Raw genomic sequence first — 12,583 nt, 5'->3', positions numbered from 1 at the left:
GCGCAAATACATGTTACAAATAAAATTAGGATGAAATTAAATTTCAAATTTTTGTTCATGTCAAAAGTGAAAAACATAATGTCATGTTGTGTTTGTGTTTAAAATTTGATATGAAATTAATACAATATTAACATGTGTTTATCATGTTTTTTTATGATTAATTATGATATAAATAAACTAAATGATTATTTTATTTTATATTTTTGGTATTGGTAATGTTGATCGTTTTATCGCGTTTTAATTAAGTCATTTTCATATTAGTAAAGCAAAACATAACATAGTTTCGTTGTGTTATTATATAAATCATTTTTCGTGGTACTTAAAAAAACTATTGGACTATCCAATTTGACATCCTTGTGTTAACGTTCCATGTAAATGTTCCAAGAGTATTAATGAATAAAGAGTAAATTACATAAACAGCCCCCTATGGTTTGGTCTATTTTGCAGGTTTTGTCTTTGAAATGTTGATAGGTTAAGTCCATATTGTTTCAACAAATTACACCATTGGTCCCTTCTGGCTAATATCATCCATGACCTACTGTTAAATCAGTGTAAAAATACCAACTTACGTTTTCCTTTTGTCTATTTTTATATTTTGTTATTTATAGGTATAAAGGGCACTCCCACCACTATTACCCACACCCAAACTACTGTGCACAACTATAATATTCATAATATATTGTTTAAAATGAAAACCGATCCAAGTAATTAACATAAAAAAATACAAAGAACCGGGAACTAAGAAATAAGAACCCAAGCAACAAGAATTCTCAAGCAACCCAAATGATTTAGAGATAAAGATTAAAACCCCACACATCCATACAACCTCCTTCCTTAATCAATGGACCAAATTAGAAACCCACATCCACAATCTAAACGAACATATTCGTGTAACCGTTGAATAAAAATTTCACAAGAAATGCTCATCTGCTTAGTTGCTAATTGCTATAAGGAATTTTTTTTTATTAATGTTAAATGGAACCAAAGTGCAATATGTCATGGTTGCAATCCAAAATCTTGTACTGCCTGCAACTTCTTATGTGATTTATACTTGAATTTGTGGTTGTTGGTGTAGTTCTTTAAGGAGGCGCTTGAATGAAAGAAAAAGGAGAGGGAGCGATGTTTACTGGTTATGTTGGTTCTAGATAAACCGATGAGAGAAAGAGAGAGACGAAGGTAAACTATAATTATTTCTAACTTCAAAGTGTATCAAAACTTGATTCGGTATGTTTGTGAGTGGTCCCCCCCCCCCCCCCCCCACACCCAACTTGATAAGGAGATAAGGTGGTAGGCATAGATGGTGAGGAAGAGAGGGATTATGCGACGAGAAGGATGAGGGATCAATGATGGTGGGAGGAGAATGAGAGGACGACGGTGGGAAGAAGGAGAGGATGAGAGTGAGGAGAAGTATATGGAGAAGGTAATGGTAAGACAAATGATAATGATGAGGCAATGATGGTAGTTACAAGGGATGTGGTGGTAGCCGATGATGTAATCGATCGCTAAGTTCTTGGTCGATGATGATGAAGGTAGTGCCAATGGTTACTATGATGGTGGTGGTGGTGGTGGTAAAGCAATAATATGAGCTGGAAATGGTAGTTGGTGCTGATGGTGACGACACCGTGCTTTTGATATGAGGAGGTTTAGGGGAGGTATGTCACGTTTTAGGGATTTAAGCTAGATATATGTGTAATTAACAAATTTGGTTCGTATACTTTTTAGCTTTTCCTAATTTATTTCAAGGATAAAATGTCATATATGAAAATCTAACGGTTGACTAGTTAAATTTAATGATCAAAGGACCGTTAGTGTAATTTCTCCAAACCACAATGAAAGTATTTATCAAATTTTCAAAAATTGGATCAAACTATAAAATGGACCAAACCAAAAGGACCATTTCTGTAATTTACTCATGAATAAATAAAAGAGTGAAAGTGATGTTAGGATTGCAATTAGTTAAGGAGTCGCTTCAAATGTTGCCAAACGGCTCCCTCCCAACAACCCTATGCAGCTCCTCAAGACACGAAACACCCAAATCTTCCTATTCACATTCTTTATTCTCAATCCATATTTACATTAATAATATCACATGAATTTACGATAATACATCTGAATCTTAAAAGAATTCTGTTTGCATAAAAGAATCTATTCTCTCCCATTGTTTATAATTATACAGGTGTATTTGGCAATGTGAAAGTTTAGAAGCTTTTAGCTTTTAAGAAAAAATTCTAATTAAAGAAAAAAATTTGTTTGAAAGTATAAACTTAAAGTTATTATTTTAAATAAAAACTTATAATCCAAAAGTTATTTCAAGTAGGTTTTTGGAACTTTTAATGTTCAGTTTTTTATGTAATTTTACATTTTTAAAAACTTCCAACTGATTTGACGAACATTTTTACAAAAATAAAAACTATAGCTTTCGGTTTATAGATACCTTTGACAAACACACCTTCAACCATTTTCTAATTAAAATTTACCTTTCCTTTAACAATCAAATCTAAATTCGTACATTTATTGAAATAGTGTTGATCAATATTCTATTTTGGAAAAATATCAAAAAAAAATATGAAAGGTGATAATATTGATCAATTTACAGATAAACTGATAGACACTAGAAAATTTAGTTAAAATGAAACCAGATCAAATAGATTTATAGCCATAATAAAATTGGTCACATAAAAGATCCAAATTGATTGATCGAAGTATTATTATTATTGTTAAGTTATAACATTTTTATAACAATGTTTAATATAATTATTATTTATAAGACGCAAAAAACAATTTGTTTACGGATTCTGAACCTTTTTTACACTAATGTAACCTTTTTTTTCAACTATTTTCCCTAGGTATTACTTTAAAATACATTGTTTATATATGTACTTAAATCCAATATGCTATAAAAAGTATCAATCCTTGCATATGTAATTAATTTTTATATAATTAATTTTATATGTTTCACAGTTGTCACTTCCATTATATATACAAATATATCAATGAACTCAAAAAGATCACCAATACGCATGTAATATATTAGTAAATGCTTATAATCGAAATATTATACAATATATACTTTTAAAATTATAATATATATTTATTTGGGTAGCTTGAAATGTCAACATACTTAAGCAAACATTAGGTGTCCAAATGCAGCTACTATCTCACTATCACAGATTGGTGCCGTTTTATTGTCATCACCTATCCCTATATTTTAACTAATTTCTCAATATTTATATGATAAGTCTAAAAAACCAATCATATTTATATAGATACTTTCAACCTATATTTAGATATATGTTAATTAAAAATTATTTTAAAATATTTAAATTATTAGTTTGTTCTCTCAAAATCCTTCCTTAAAAACCTTTCATTCCATCATATTTTCTCACACACAAACACATAATGAAAAACATCATTAACAATGGCAACACAAAGCTCATTCTTCTTCATCCCTACATCCAAAAACAAACACATCCAAATCGCCTCTGGCTAATCGCTCTCATCTCGGTGTTCACCATAGCCTCCCTGCTAACCCTAGTCTACACCCGTGAATCCTTCCACACAACCACCACCACCACTACCACGACCATCACCGCCACCACCAACCACCACCACGAACCACTTCCCAAATCGGTAATCAAAGCCCTCATCCACTACGCCGCCACCGCCAACACCACAAACCACATGTCACAAACCGACATCAAACAAATCTCCGATGTCTTAAAACAATGCACAACCCCGTGTAACCTCCTTGTATTTGGGCTCACGCCGGAGACCCTCCTCTGGAACGCCTTGAACCACCACGGGCGGACGGTGTTCATTGACGAAAACCGCTACTATGCCGCCTACGTGGAGGAGAAGTTCCCGGAGATTGAAGCGTATGATGTTCAATACACCACAAAAATTAGCGAACTTAAAGAACTTATCGCTTCCGTTCGAGAACAAACACGTAACGAATGTCGACCGGTGCAAAATTTGTTATTTTCTGATTGTAAAATTGGATTAAATGATCTTCCAAATCAATTATATGAATTGGATTGGGATGTGATTTTAGTGGATGGTCCACGTGGATATTGGCCGGAGGGCCCAGGGAGTATATCAGCCATCTTCACCGCCGGTGTACTTGCCCGGAGCAAAAAAGGTGGCAACCATAAAACACATGTTTTTGTGCATGATTACAATAGAGAAGTTGAAAGAGTGTCTAGTGAAGAGTTTTTATGTAAAGAGAATTTGGTCAAGTCTTCTAATGATTTGTTGGCTCATTTTGTGGTGGAGAGAGTGGTGGACCAAGGCGGCAGAAACCAGTTTTGTCACAGCCATTCGGCGGCATCCTAGGCGGCAGACGGCGACCCACCGCTCTGGCTCCAACATTTTATTCGACATAAAGAGGCGTAAAAATCTGATTAATCGTGTCATTTTCTCATAATGCATCGAAGGGCTCTCCATAAAATGCGGTTGGACCCTTTGTAATCAAAAAACATTTGTAGTACATAGATTTTTTCGTCATCTACAACCAATTTGATATCAGTAAAATACAAAATAACAGTCTTTTACGATACTAGAAAAACATAATATAACATAAAGATTGAGATCTCATTGTATTATGACAAATTGGACAAGTTTTCTAGGTCTATTTTGAACGTCCCGCATTGTTTCATATTTTGTTAGTGGGACAAAGAATACAACTTTTGTCCTATCGACATGAGTCGTAGTTCTAGTTTAAATGTTTAATACACACCAAACGCAGTACAATGCTATCATGTCGTGTCTGTCTAGTCGAGAGTCTAGACAAGACTGTCTAGTCCAAAGTCTAGACAGTGTCCTTGACATAAAGTGGCCTCGAAACACCAAGCTCTCGAAGCCGATCAACCATACCATAAAGAAACTCAAAGCTAAGAATCGATTGAGCATTAAAATCGGCTCTCACATGTGGATGAACCCTAAACCACTCCCCTAACATCTTATGAACATGAGCCCTAATCATCCTCCATGGCACCGGGTATTTCTCACATAACTTCAAATACTCAACAACCAAATCCGCTTGATCTAACTTTGCGTCACGAATCCCATCTCCACCGTCGGATACCCAATCAACGGTCCTAAACCCTGCAAACAACGCAGGGTTTTCTAGTAGGGTTTCAGCTGAAAGCACCCCATTGACACCCGTCTCTTCCAAACAACGTGTCACATCATCCATGTGGCGGATATTTCCATTTGCAAGAACGGGTATTCGAAGCGCGTTTTTAACCGCCCGAATCGCGTCCCAATTTGCGCGGATTTTTTTCCCGTCTTTTTCGTCACGGGTGCGTCCGTGTACTGCTAAAAGGGCACAACCGGCATTTTCCAACATTTTTGCGTAGTTTAAAGTGTCTTGTAAGTTTGGGAAGAGTCGGATTTTGCAAGATACGGGGACGTTGAGGTTAAGAGCTAATTTTTCAACTAAGGATTTCACGAGAGGGAGTTTTTCCATTAGGAATGCTCCGTAGTTTCCTCTTTTGGCAATACGTTGTGGGCACCTGAATTTCGAAGAAATGTGTGTATATAAGGAAAAATACTGAAAAGTTATCGATTTAGCCACTTAACTATTATATTCTTTATGATTATTATAATTACGGTGGTTAAATCCATAAAAAATAATAGTTTAGTAGCTAAATTGATAAATAGTGAAGGTTTATTCGTGTTTTATGCAGTACAGATGCAGTACAACATGTTCAGTCTAATGCAGTACAACATGTTCAGTTTCATGGATATGTATTAGCTTTTGTGCAGGAGTTTTAATAAATAAGTGAGTTTGCTAAAATATTATTCAGATCTAATAGACCTAGTGCCACAAATTAACATCTTATCTTTACAAAAAAAAAGAAAAAAAAAATCTAATGTGTGGTTATTACTTATTACTTGTTTACTACAACCATTTCTGGATCATCTTCTTGACTGATATTATTTGATGTCTTATTAGAATTGTTGCATCTGATGTTACATGGTAAATTAGTCAAACAAGTACCCTAAATTGCTCTGATTAAGTAATGAAAGTTAAGATTTGATGAAATATTTAAAGAGAATTCGAAAAGCTTACCCCAAATTAATGTCAACGTAATCACAATAAGGCTCCACTTTTCGAGCTGCTTCCAGTAAAGTGTCTGGATCATTCGCACAAAATTGAACAAACAATGGCCGATCTTCCTGCATATTTCAGCGAACAGGAACCATAATTAGTATATTACATAACAAGCATCTTAATTTCTAAGAATTACAGTTGCAATCAGATGTTAATAACGAAGAACGTTGAATATGAGTGTATGTGCAGATTGTTCTTACCTTGCAGGTAGTGAATTCCTGAGATCGATACTTCTCGTTCTCACTGAAGATACGAGAGTGAAGCATAGGAGTGTAAGCAGCTTCAGCGCCATATTTCCGACATAATAATCGGAAAGGAAGCTCCGAATTATCGACCATCGGTGCTACAATTAGCTTGGGCTCACCGAGCTTCTTCCAATGTGCCCATGCTCTCTCGATTCTGGCATCTGTTGTCAAGCAGCCATTCGGATTATCCAACAATGAAGATTCGTGATTCGCTACTGACTCTGGAGAAAAGGGGTTTGTTGTTTCGGAGCAGATGTGGTCGTCGGGGTTGTCGGGTATGGATTCCGAGGTGTGTTGGCATGGATCTAGGGTTTGAGTGACGGAACTAAACGCCATGACTGGATTGTTGATTGGTAAGCTAATGAAGACGATGGCTTTTTCCGGGGAAAGGTCCGGATATCATGAGAAGGCGGCGATAGGAAAAGCAACGCCGTCCAGGATACAGTTAGCCTGGTAGGTCTCTTTGGTGTATTTCATCTTCACCTGTGAAATCGGGTGGACCGGGTTCGGTTTAGATCATATTATTCAAACTTTATATCCTCTTACAGATACACCAAAATATTACTATTAAACTAACTATTTTATTATTATTTTTTTATAAATTTAACAAAAGTAACTATTATTTTCATAATTTAAAAACTAACCAATGTGTTCCGAATATGAAATTACTGACCCTTAAAAGGGTCAAGCCCATTTATGTGTCTCATTCTATATAAATAAAGGCAACAATTAATGACAAACACGATAAAAATAGACAACAAGAAATGAAATTTGGACGGATTAGAAATTTAGATATGCGTCAAGCGTAAAAAACACAATGTCATATCGTGCTTGTTTGTGTTTAAATTTCAATATGAAATTAATATGATTTAGCATTTGTCTGTTGTGTTTTTCGTGTTATGTATGATTAAATGTTAATTAAATAAAATAATCATTATTTTATATTATCTTTGTAGTATTGTGTCGTGTCTGTTGGGTTTTAATCGATTTGTTTTCGTGTTAGTGAAAAAAAAACACGACATCATGTCGTGTCGTGTTCGTGTTATATAAAAATTTGTTGTGTCAAACAAAAACACGACACATTTACATGATTTGTCAACCCTTATATATAAATGAGACTCGTAGTTCTTATTTGAATGATATTTTAGGAAAATCTTAAGATTCTCCAACTCAAGCTTTGAAGTTTTTTTATTTTGTTCTTTCTCAAGAAAAAAAATGTATTTTGCGAACCATCTTAGTTTCATATGTTTTTTACTTAGATTTTATATCAAAACTACGGAAGGATTTTTTTACAAAGTTAAATAGAGTTTTTTTGGTCATTCATATATAGGGTTTCCTTGAAACGTCGATTAGGAGGGAGGAAAAAGCGCAACAATTTTTATGAAAATTGACAAGTAATGAAAGTAAACCCAAAGATCCATCATCACACTTCATTACAACTTCCTTTAAGTTCTCCAACTCCTCCTCCATAACACTCTGCAACAAATATCAAACTGAATAGTGACTGTGAGACAAACTATCAAATGGAGAAGGATAACAATGGTCAAGAATGTGTAAATCTACAAGCAGCAAAACAAAAGTGTCAACTAAAAAGTAGCATATGCAATTATATAATTACATAAAACATGAAAAATAAATAAGATAATACAGAAAGCCTATCCGATTAGGAAAACTACGAAGGTGTGGTAGCCTCTAGCCTGTATTTCCTTGGGAAATCCATAAATAAAATAAAAGTTATTTGTATTTAGAAGGATACTCTTAAAATGTTCTTTATAAAGTACACTTTCTTGCTTTGCTTCAACTATGAATTAGAATGATCAGATATCTATCCAACCTAATATATCAAACACAAATTAACCATATATTTGTAATCCTTTTAGCATGAATTTTAACACTTCCCATCAATAAAATTTAATATAAAACATCAAAGTTGAAAGTGGACTATGCAATTATCTTTTGAGAATATTTGAAAGTGGTTTTCAATGGCACCACCATCTTGACACAACACTAAAGTTCTAACTGTTAAAATCAAAACATATTTTAATTAGTTACAAATTAGAAATTGAAATCTATGCGTTCTTTCTTGCAACTAAACACATGTTTGGAATGGAATTGAATTCCAATTCCGGTCAAATCCATTCAAGTAAAAAGAATATACAATTAATATATATGAAAGAAAATGAAGAAACAATTGCTTCATGTATGTGATTATGAAACTAACCTGTGAATGTGAATGAACCATTGCTTATTGCTACAAGAAACATAAACAGTTTATCAGAATTATGCAATATGATTAATAACCCCAAATTCAAAAACCATAGAATCAAATATTCAAATCGTAAATGTTTTTCAAATTGGAAGTTTTTCCTTTAAATCTACTTGCAAATTGAATGAGTGGAGAAACATAATTATATATACATATTAAACTTGGACAATCCTTAGGAACAGTACCTAACCAGGGTACTGTTCCTCGGGTTCCCTTCCTAACCATGGTAACCGCCCCCATCACCGTTCATCTACGTTTACTCACCGCCTCCCTCGCCCAATCACATACACTTGCTTCCACCGTCTTCTATTCCTTTCATCTGACTCCGTCTTTTGGAGACGATTCCTTCCATTCCCTACCCGCCTCCAAAACCACCGCCTCACTCTGTTGTATTTCTTCTATACCTCAAATATTATGTTCTTCTTCTATACCTCACTACCAACTTGATTCCGGTTGATCAGAATCAACGAATTCCTAACCGACTGCTTTCCATCGTTTTGCTCCAACGCTTACTGCTACTCAACATCTTCGCCAATGGTCGTGTTGACTACAAAGGACGTTCGCTTTTTAGATTCTACAAATCCATTCCACACCACCGTTTCACTCAACTCAGGCAGAAGAAAGATGGGGGAAGTTGGATATAGATGGTCGGACCGTCACTCCAATACACGGTATGTAATTCCAACCCGTCGTCTGGCTAGGGTTTCTTACTGCGATTCAAAGCTGGGAGTATCAGCTTTGTTCGTTGTCTCCTTCTTTCACCGACATAACGACTTTGTGTTATATCCTTTTTATTTTTGAACATTCAAAACCTTCACGACGAAGAAGACGAAGAGCAATCGAAATCATCTACTCCATCAGATTTTCAGAAAGTCTTACACCACCGGTGCTACCAGCGGAACCCCACATAGGTAATCTTTTACATATTATTTACGCTCAAATCTCAATTACTTCTCCAAATCCAAATGATTTACTATTTTTTCTTTGGGGTGTTGTTTCTTCTATTAATATGAAACTTTCTTTAGTAGTAAACTTTGAAGAAGGGCATCTGGGTTCTCCTTCCTCCATCTCTGATTACAAGTGATGTCCACCCATCGGTTTAGCTTCTATTATGCGCTTCAAGACCAAAAGCTATGTTACTCACTGTTGCTATAACCACCATCTCTTGGTATTCTTTGATATTTGTCAAAAAATAAATTATTGATGGCCACTTAAGGTAATTTTATGGTCATGTACGATTGAATAACAGTTTTTGCTCTTTTTTGTTTTGCCGCCTTTGTTCAAACCATACGCGACTACAGTTTCCCTTACGTGCATCCAAATACAGTACACTCGACAGCACAACATAAATCCAAAAGTATATTAGTTGATTGAGGAAATTAGAGAAATACAATAAAGGAATGGGTGACATATCAAAGCATGATGTGACATCCCCAAAATCTCGGCCAGAAAAGACCGGTTTCATTTATGCTTTTTAAACATTTTCAGAGTAATTTCTTTTGATTTAAAAGAGTTGCGGAATTTGTTCCCAAAAACAAAATATGAGAAAATAATATTTATCAAAGCATTTCATCAAGAGATGCATTTTCATTATATAATCAAAACTCGGGATGTCATGTTCCGATACAGACCATAAAGCATAAACGATAACATTACAAGTCATTCAACAAATATATACATATACAGACTTGTAAACAAAACAAGTTGATGATTCATCCATCTTTATGCTCTTGCGCCACTTCCTGTAATACAAATAAACTGAGTGGGTCAGGCTTGGGGGCCTAGTGAGCATATAGGGTTTTCAACCCACAATAAATAATTATATTTAATTTCAACAATCAACAATAACCCGATTACCCATTCCCGTTATCCTCACTTTACGTTCCTAAAACAACATCTATTATAAGGAACTTAATTTAGGATTTTCATCGAGACGGACATTACTGTAGAGGGGCTTCCTCAACAATAAGTGTCCTAAAGGCAACCATGTGGGGGATAGAGTACACCGGTGAACACATCGTTCACAACACCTACAGGTTATGAGCCTGCTTACGTTCCACATGACTGTCTAGATTAGTCTGTGGTCGTCATCCATACTCTGCTGAATGACTAGAATAACACCAACACCGAGGCCTCTCATCAATTTATTTCATTGCACACCAACTGTCTACCCATGTTTTACCCAACATATTAGTAGATAAAAATATACATGTTTTATACATAATTTTTAAAAGAAAAACTGTATAGCATGCTCTTTCAATACTCCATCCAAATAGCAAGTAATACTTAAACACATAACAAGAAATTTCAAGGAGAGTCATATAAGTCTATGTGTTAGAAGGTAATAATAATACCCTCACACAACCCGTATTCTTAAATACATTCAACGATTACTTGTATAATATCGTGTATTGAAAAGGGACTATACACTCACCTGATCAGAAGATGATCGGACAGCACTACGACTTGCAGAAGTAGTATTCTTCGGTAGATCTGGAAGATCTTCACAAAAAAATCGGGCTCCTCGCTAGGGATGCAAACGGGGGTGGATATTTGCGGAGATGGCAAAACCCGCCCCCGTACCCAAACTTCAATCCCCATAACCATCCCCGTCCCCGCCCGACATAAAACCCGACAGGTTCAGGGTTAGAAATCCCCATCGGGTATGAGAAACCCGATGGATACCCATTTCCAAGCCAATTTATTTTAAATTGTTTTGTTTTATAATTTTTAACATATGCAAACAATTTATCAAAATACTATGAAATATTAATTCACAAGTAAATTGGAGCGTGAATGGTAGTACAAATATGTGGTATGGTTCCATGATACTTATAAAGGCTTCTTACGTGGGCTTTTTTTGTACAAGGGTCAATGTGGGATGAGTTTTTACAGTTTGTTATTTTTCTTACAGTTTGTTTATATTCATAGCAATCTCACATCGTCATACGCTTAAAACTAAAAGGTGGACAATTACATTATAAGAGAAGCATTGCAGCGCCAGTTACACAAGTTAAACTCAATGCACTAATTAAACCTACCTATATATATATATATATATATATATATATATATATATATATATATATATATATATATATATATATATATATATATATATATTCGGGTATTAAATCGGTGGATAGTAGCATACCCGTCCCCGCCCCATATCCGCTTCGGGTATGAAAACTAATCCCCGTATCCGCCCCATTACCCGTAAAGGCGGGGAATCCCCGCCTCGTTAGGGTCGGGTAACCGTGGGTATCCGAATCTGCGGGTCAAAGTTGCATCCCTACTCCTCGCGGGCAGGGCTTCGGCTCGGAAATCTCACTTCTCGGGATCCTCGGGGCTTCGGAACTTGCTTCGGGGCTCGGGAATGATACCGGGGCTTCGGGATATGATTGGTATGCAAATAGAGGCAAAAACTAGAGAGAAAGGAAGAAAAATCGCAAGGAAAATGGCTGATCTCGAGTTCTATTTATAGGCTGCTGGGTCTGGGATTACGCTGGGCGTAATTTCCAAGTACGCTGGGCGTAATTTGGTTACGCTAGGCATACTTCGATGTCACTGCATGCGTCATTTGGTGGCACTCGAGTATTGGTCAGGCAACTTGCACCCCTCTGAATACGCTGGGCGTACTCAAATTACGCTCGGCGTAATTTGACTCGTCAAACTTCTAAATTGCATAACTTTCGTATACGAGCTCCGTTTTCGACGTTCTTTATGTCCACGCGTAGGTCAGACCATACTCTACAACTTTCATTTAGACTCCGTCGGCTAGTTTTGACTTTATTTTTATTATTTATTTTTAGTAGTCCGGGACAGAAAAACTTCGCTAGAAATTCATAACTTCTTCGTCTGACGTCCATTTCCGTCTGTCTTTTCACCAAAGCACTACTATCAACGAGATCTTCGATTCTCGTTTAGATTGTTTTGGCTAAAACTCGCTCGATCTCA

The 12,583-nt window shown here is 35.7% G+C and overlaps 2 protein-coding genes across 2 annotated transcripts; one reads left to right on the top strand and one right to left on the bottom strand.

The window, feature by feature from the left end:
- Window positions 1-3,335: 3,335 nt before the first annotated feature.
- LOC145097564 (protein IRX15-LIKE-like) lies at window positions 3,336-4,540 on the top strand. Its single transcript, XM_079035131.1, has one exon. The coding sequence runs from the start codon at window positions 3,400-3,402 to the stop codon at window positions 4,330-4,332; it is 933 nt and encodes a 310-aa protein (XP_078891257.1). The 5' UTR covers window positions 3,336-3,399; the 3' UTR covers window positions 4,333-4,540.
- Window positions 4,541-4,571: 31 nt separating this feature from the next.
- On the bottom strand, window positions 4,572-6,875 carry LOC145097563 (FMN-linked oxidoreductases superfamily protein). The gene is made up of 3 exons (XM_079035130.1): window positions 6,316-6,875; window positions 6,074-6,180; window positions 4,572-5,513 (listed from the first exon to the last, which is right to left on the bottom strand). Exons 1-3 carry the CDS (start codon window positions 6,694-6,696, stop codon window positions 4,808-4,810), a joined length of 1,194 nt encoding a protein of 397 aa, XP_078891256.1. The 5' UTR covers window positions 6,697-6,875; the 3' UTR covers window positions 4,572-4,807.
- Window positions 6,876-12,583: the final 5,708 nt, after the last annotated feature.

This window comes from Lactuca serriola, chromosome 4 (genome assembly GCF_051521515.1).
Source record: "Lactuca serriola cultivar US96UC23 chromosome 4, Lser_US96UC23_V15, whole genome shotgun sequence".
In the NCBI taxonomy this organism is placed as follows: domain Eukaryota; kingdom Viridiplantae; phylum Streptophyta; class Magnoliopsida; order Asterales; family Asteraceae; genus Lactuca; species Lactuca serriola.
This window is presented reverse-complemented; position numbering and strand designations above follow the sequence as displayed.

Excerpts from the sequence above, each read along its gene's own strand:
- LOC145097564 (XM_079035131.1), top strand. The coding sequence starts at position 3,400 with ATGAAAAACATCATTAACAATGGCAACACAAAGCTCATTCTTCTTCAT.
- LOC145097563 (XM_079035130.1), bottom strand. The coding sequence starts at position 6,696 with ATGGCGTTTAGTTCCGTCACTCAAACCCTAGATCCATGCCAACACACC. Across the intron at positions 6,181-6,315 it reads AGGAATTCACTACCTGCAAG|GAAGATCGGCCATTGTTTGT; the intron begins GTAAGAACAATC and ends TGAAATATGCAG. Across the intron at positions 5,514-6,073 it reads TACGTTGACATTAATTTGGG|GTGCCCACAACGTATTGCCA; the intron begins GTAAGCTTTTCG and ends TTCGAAATTCAG.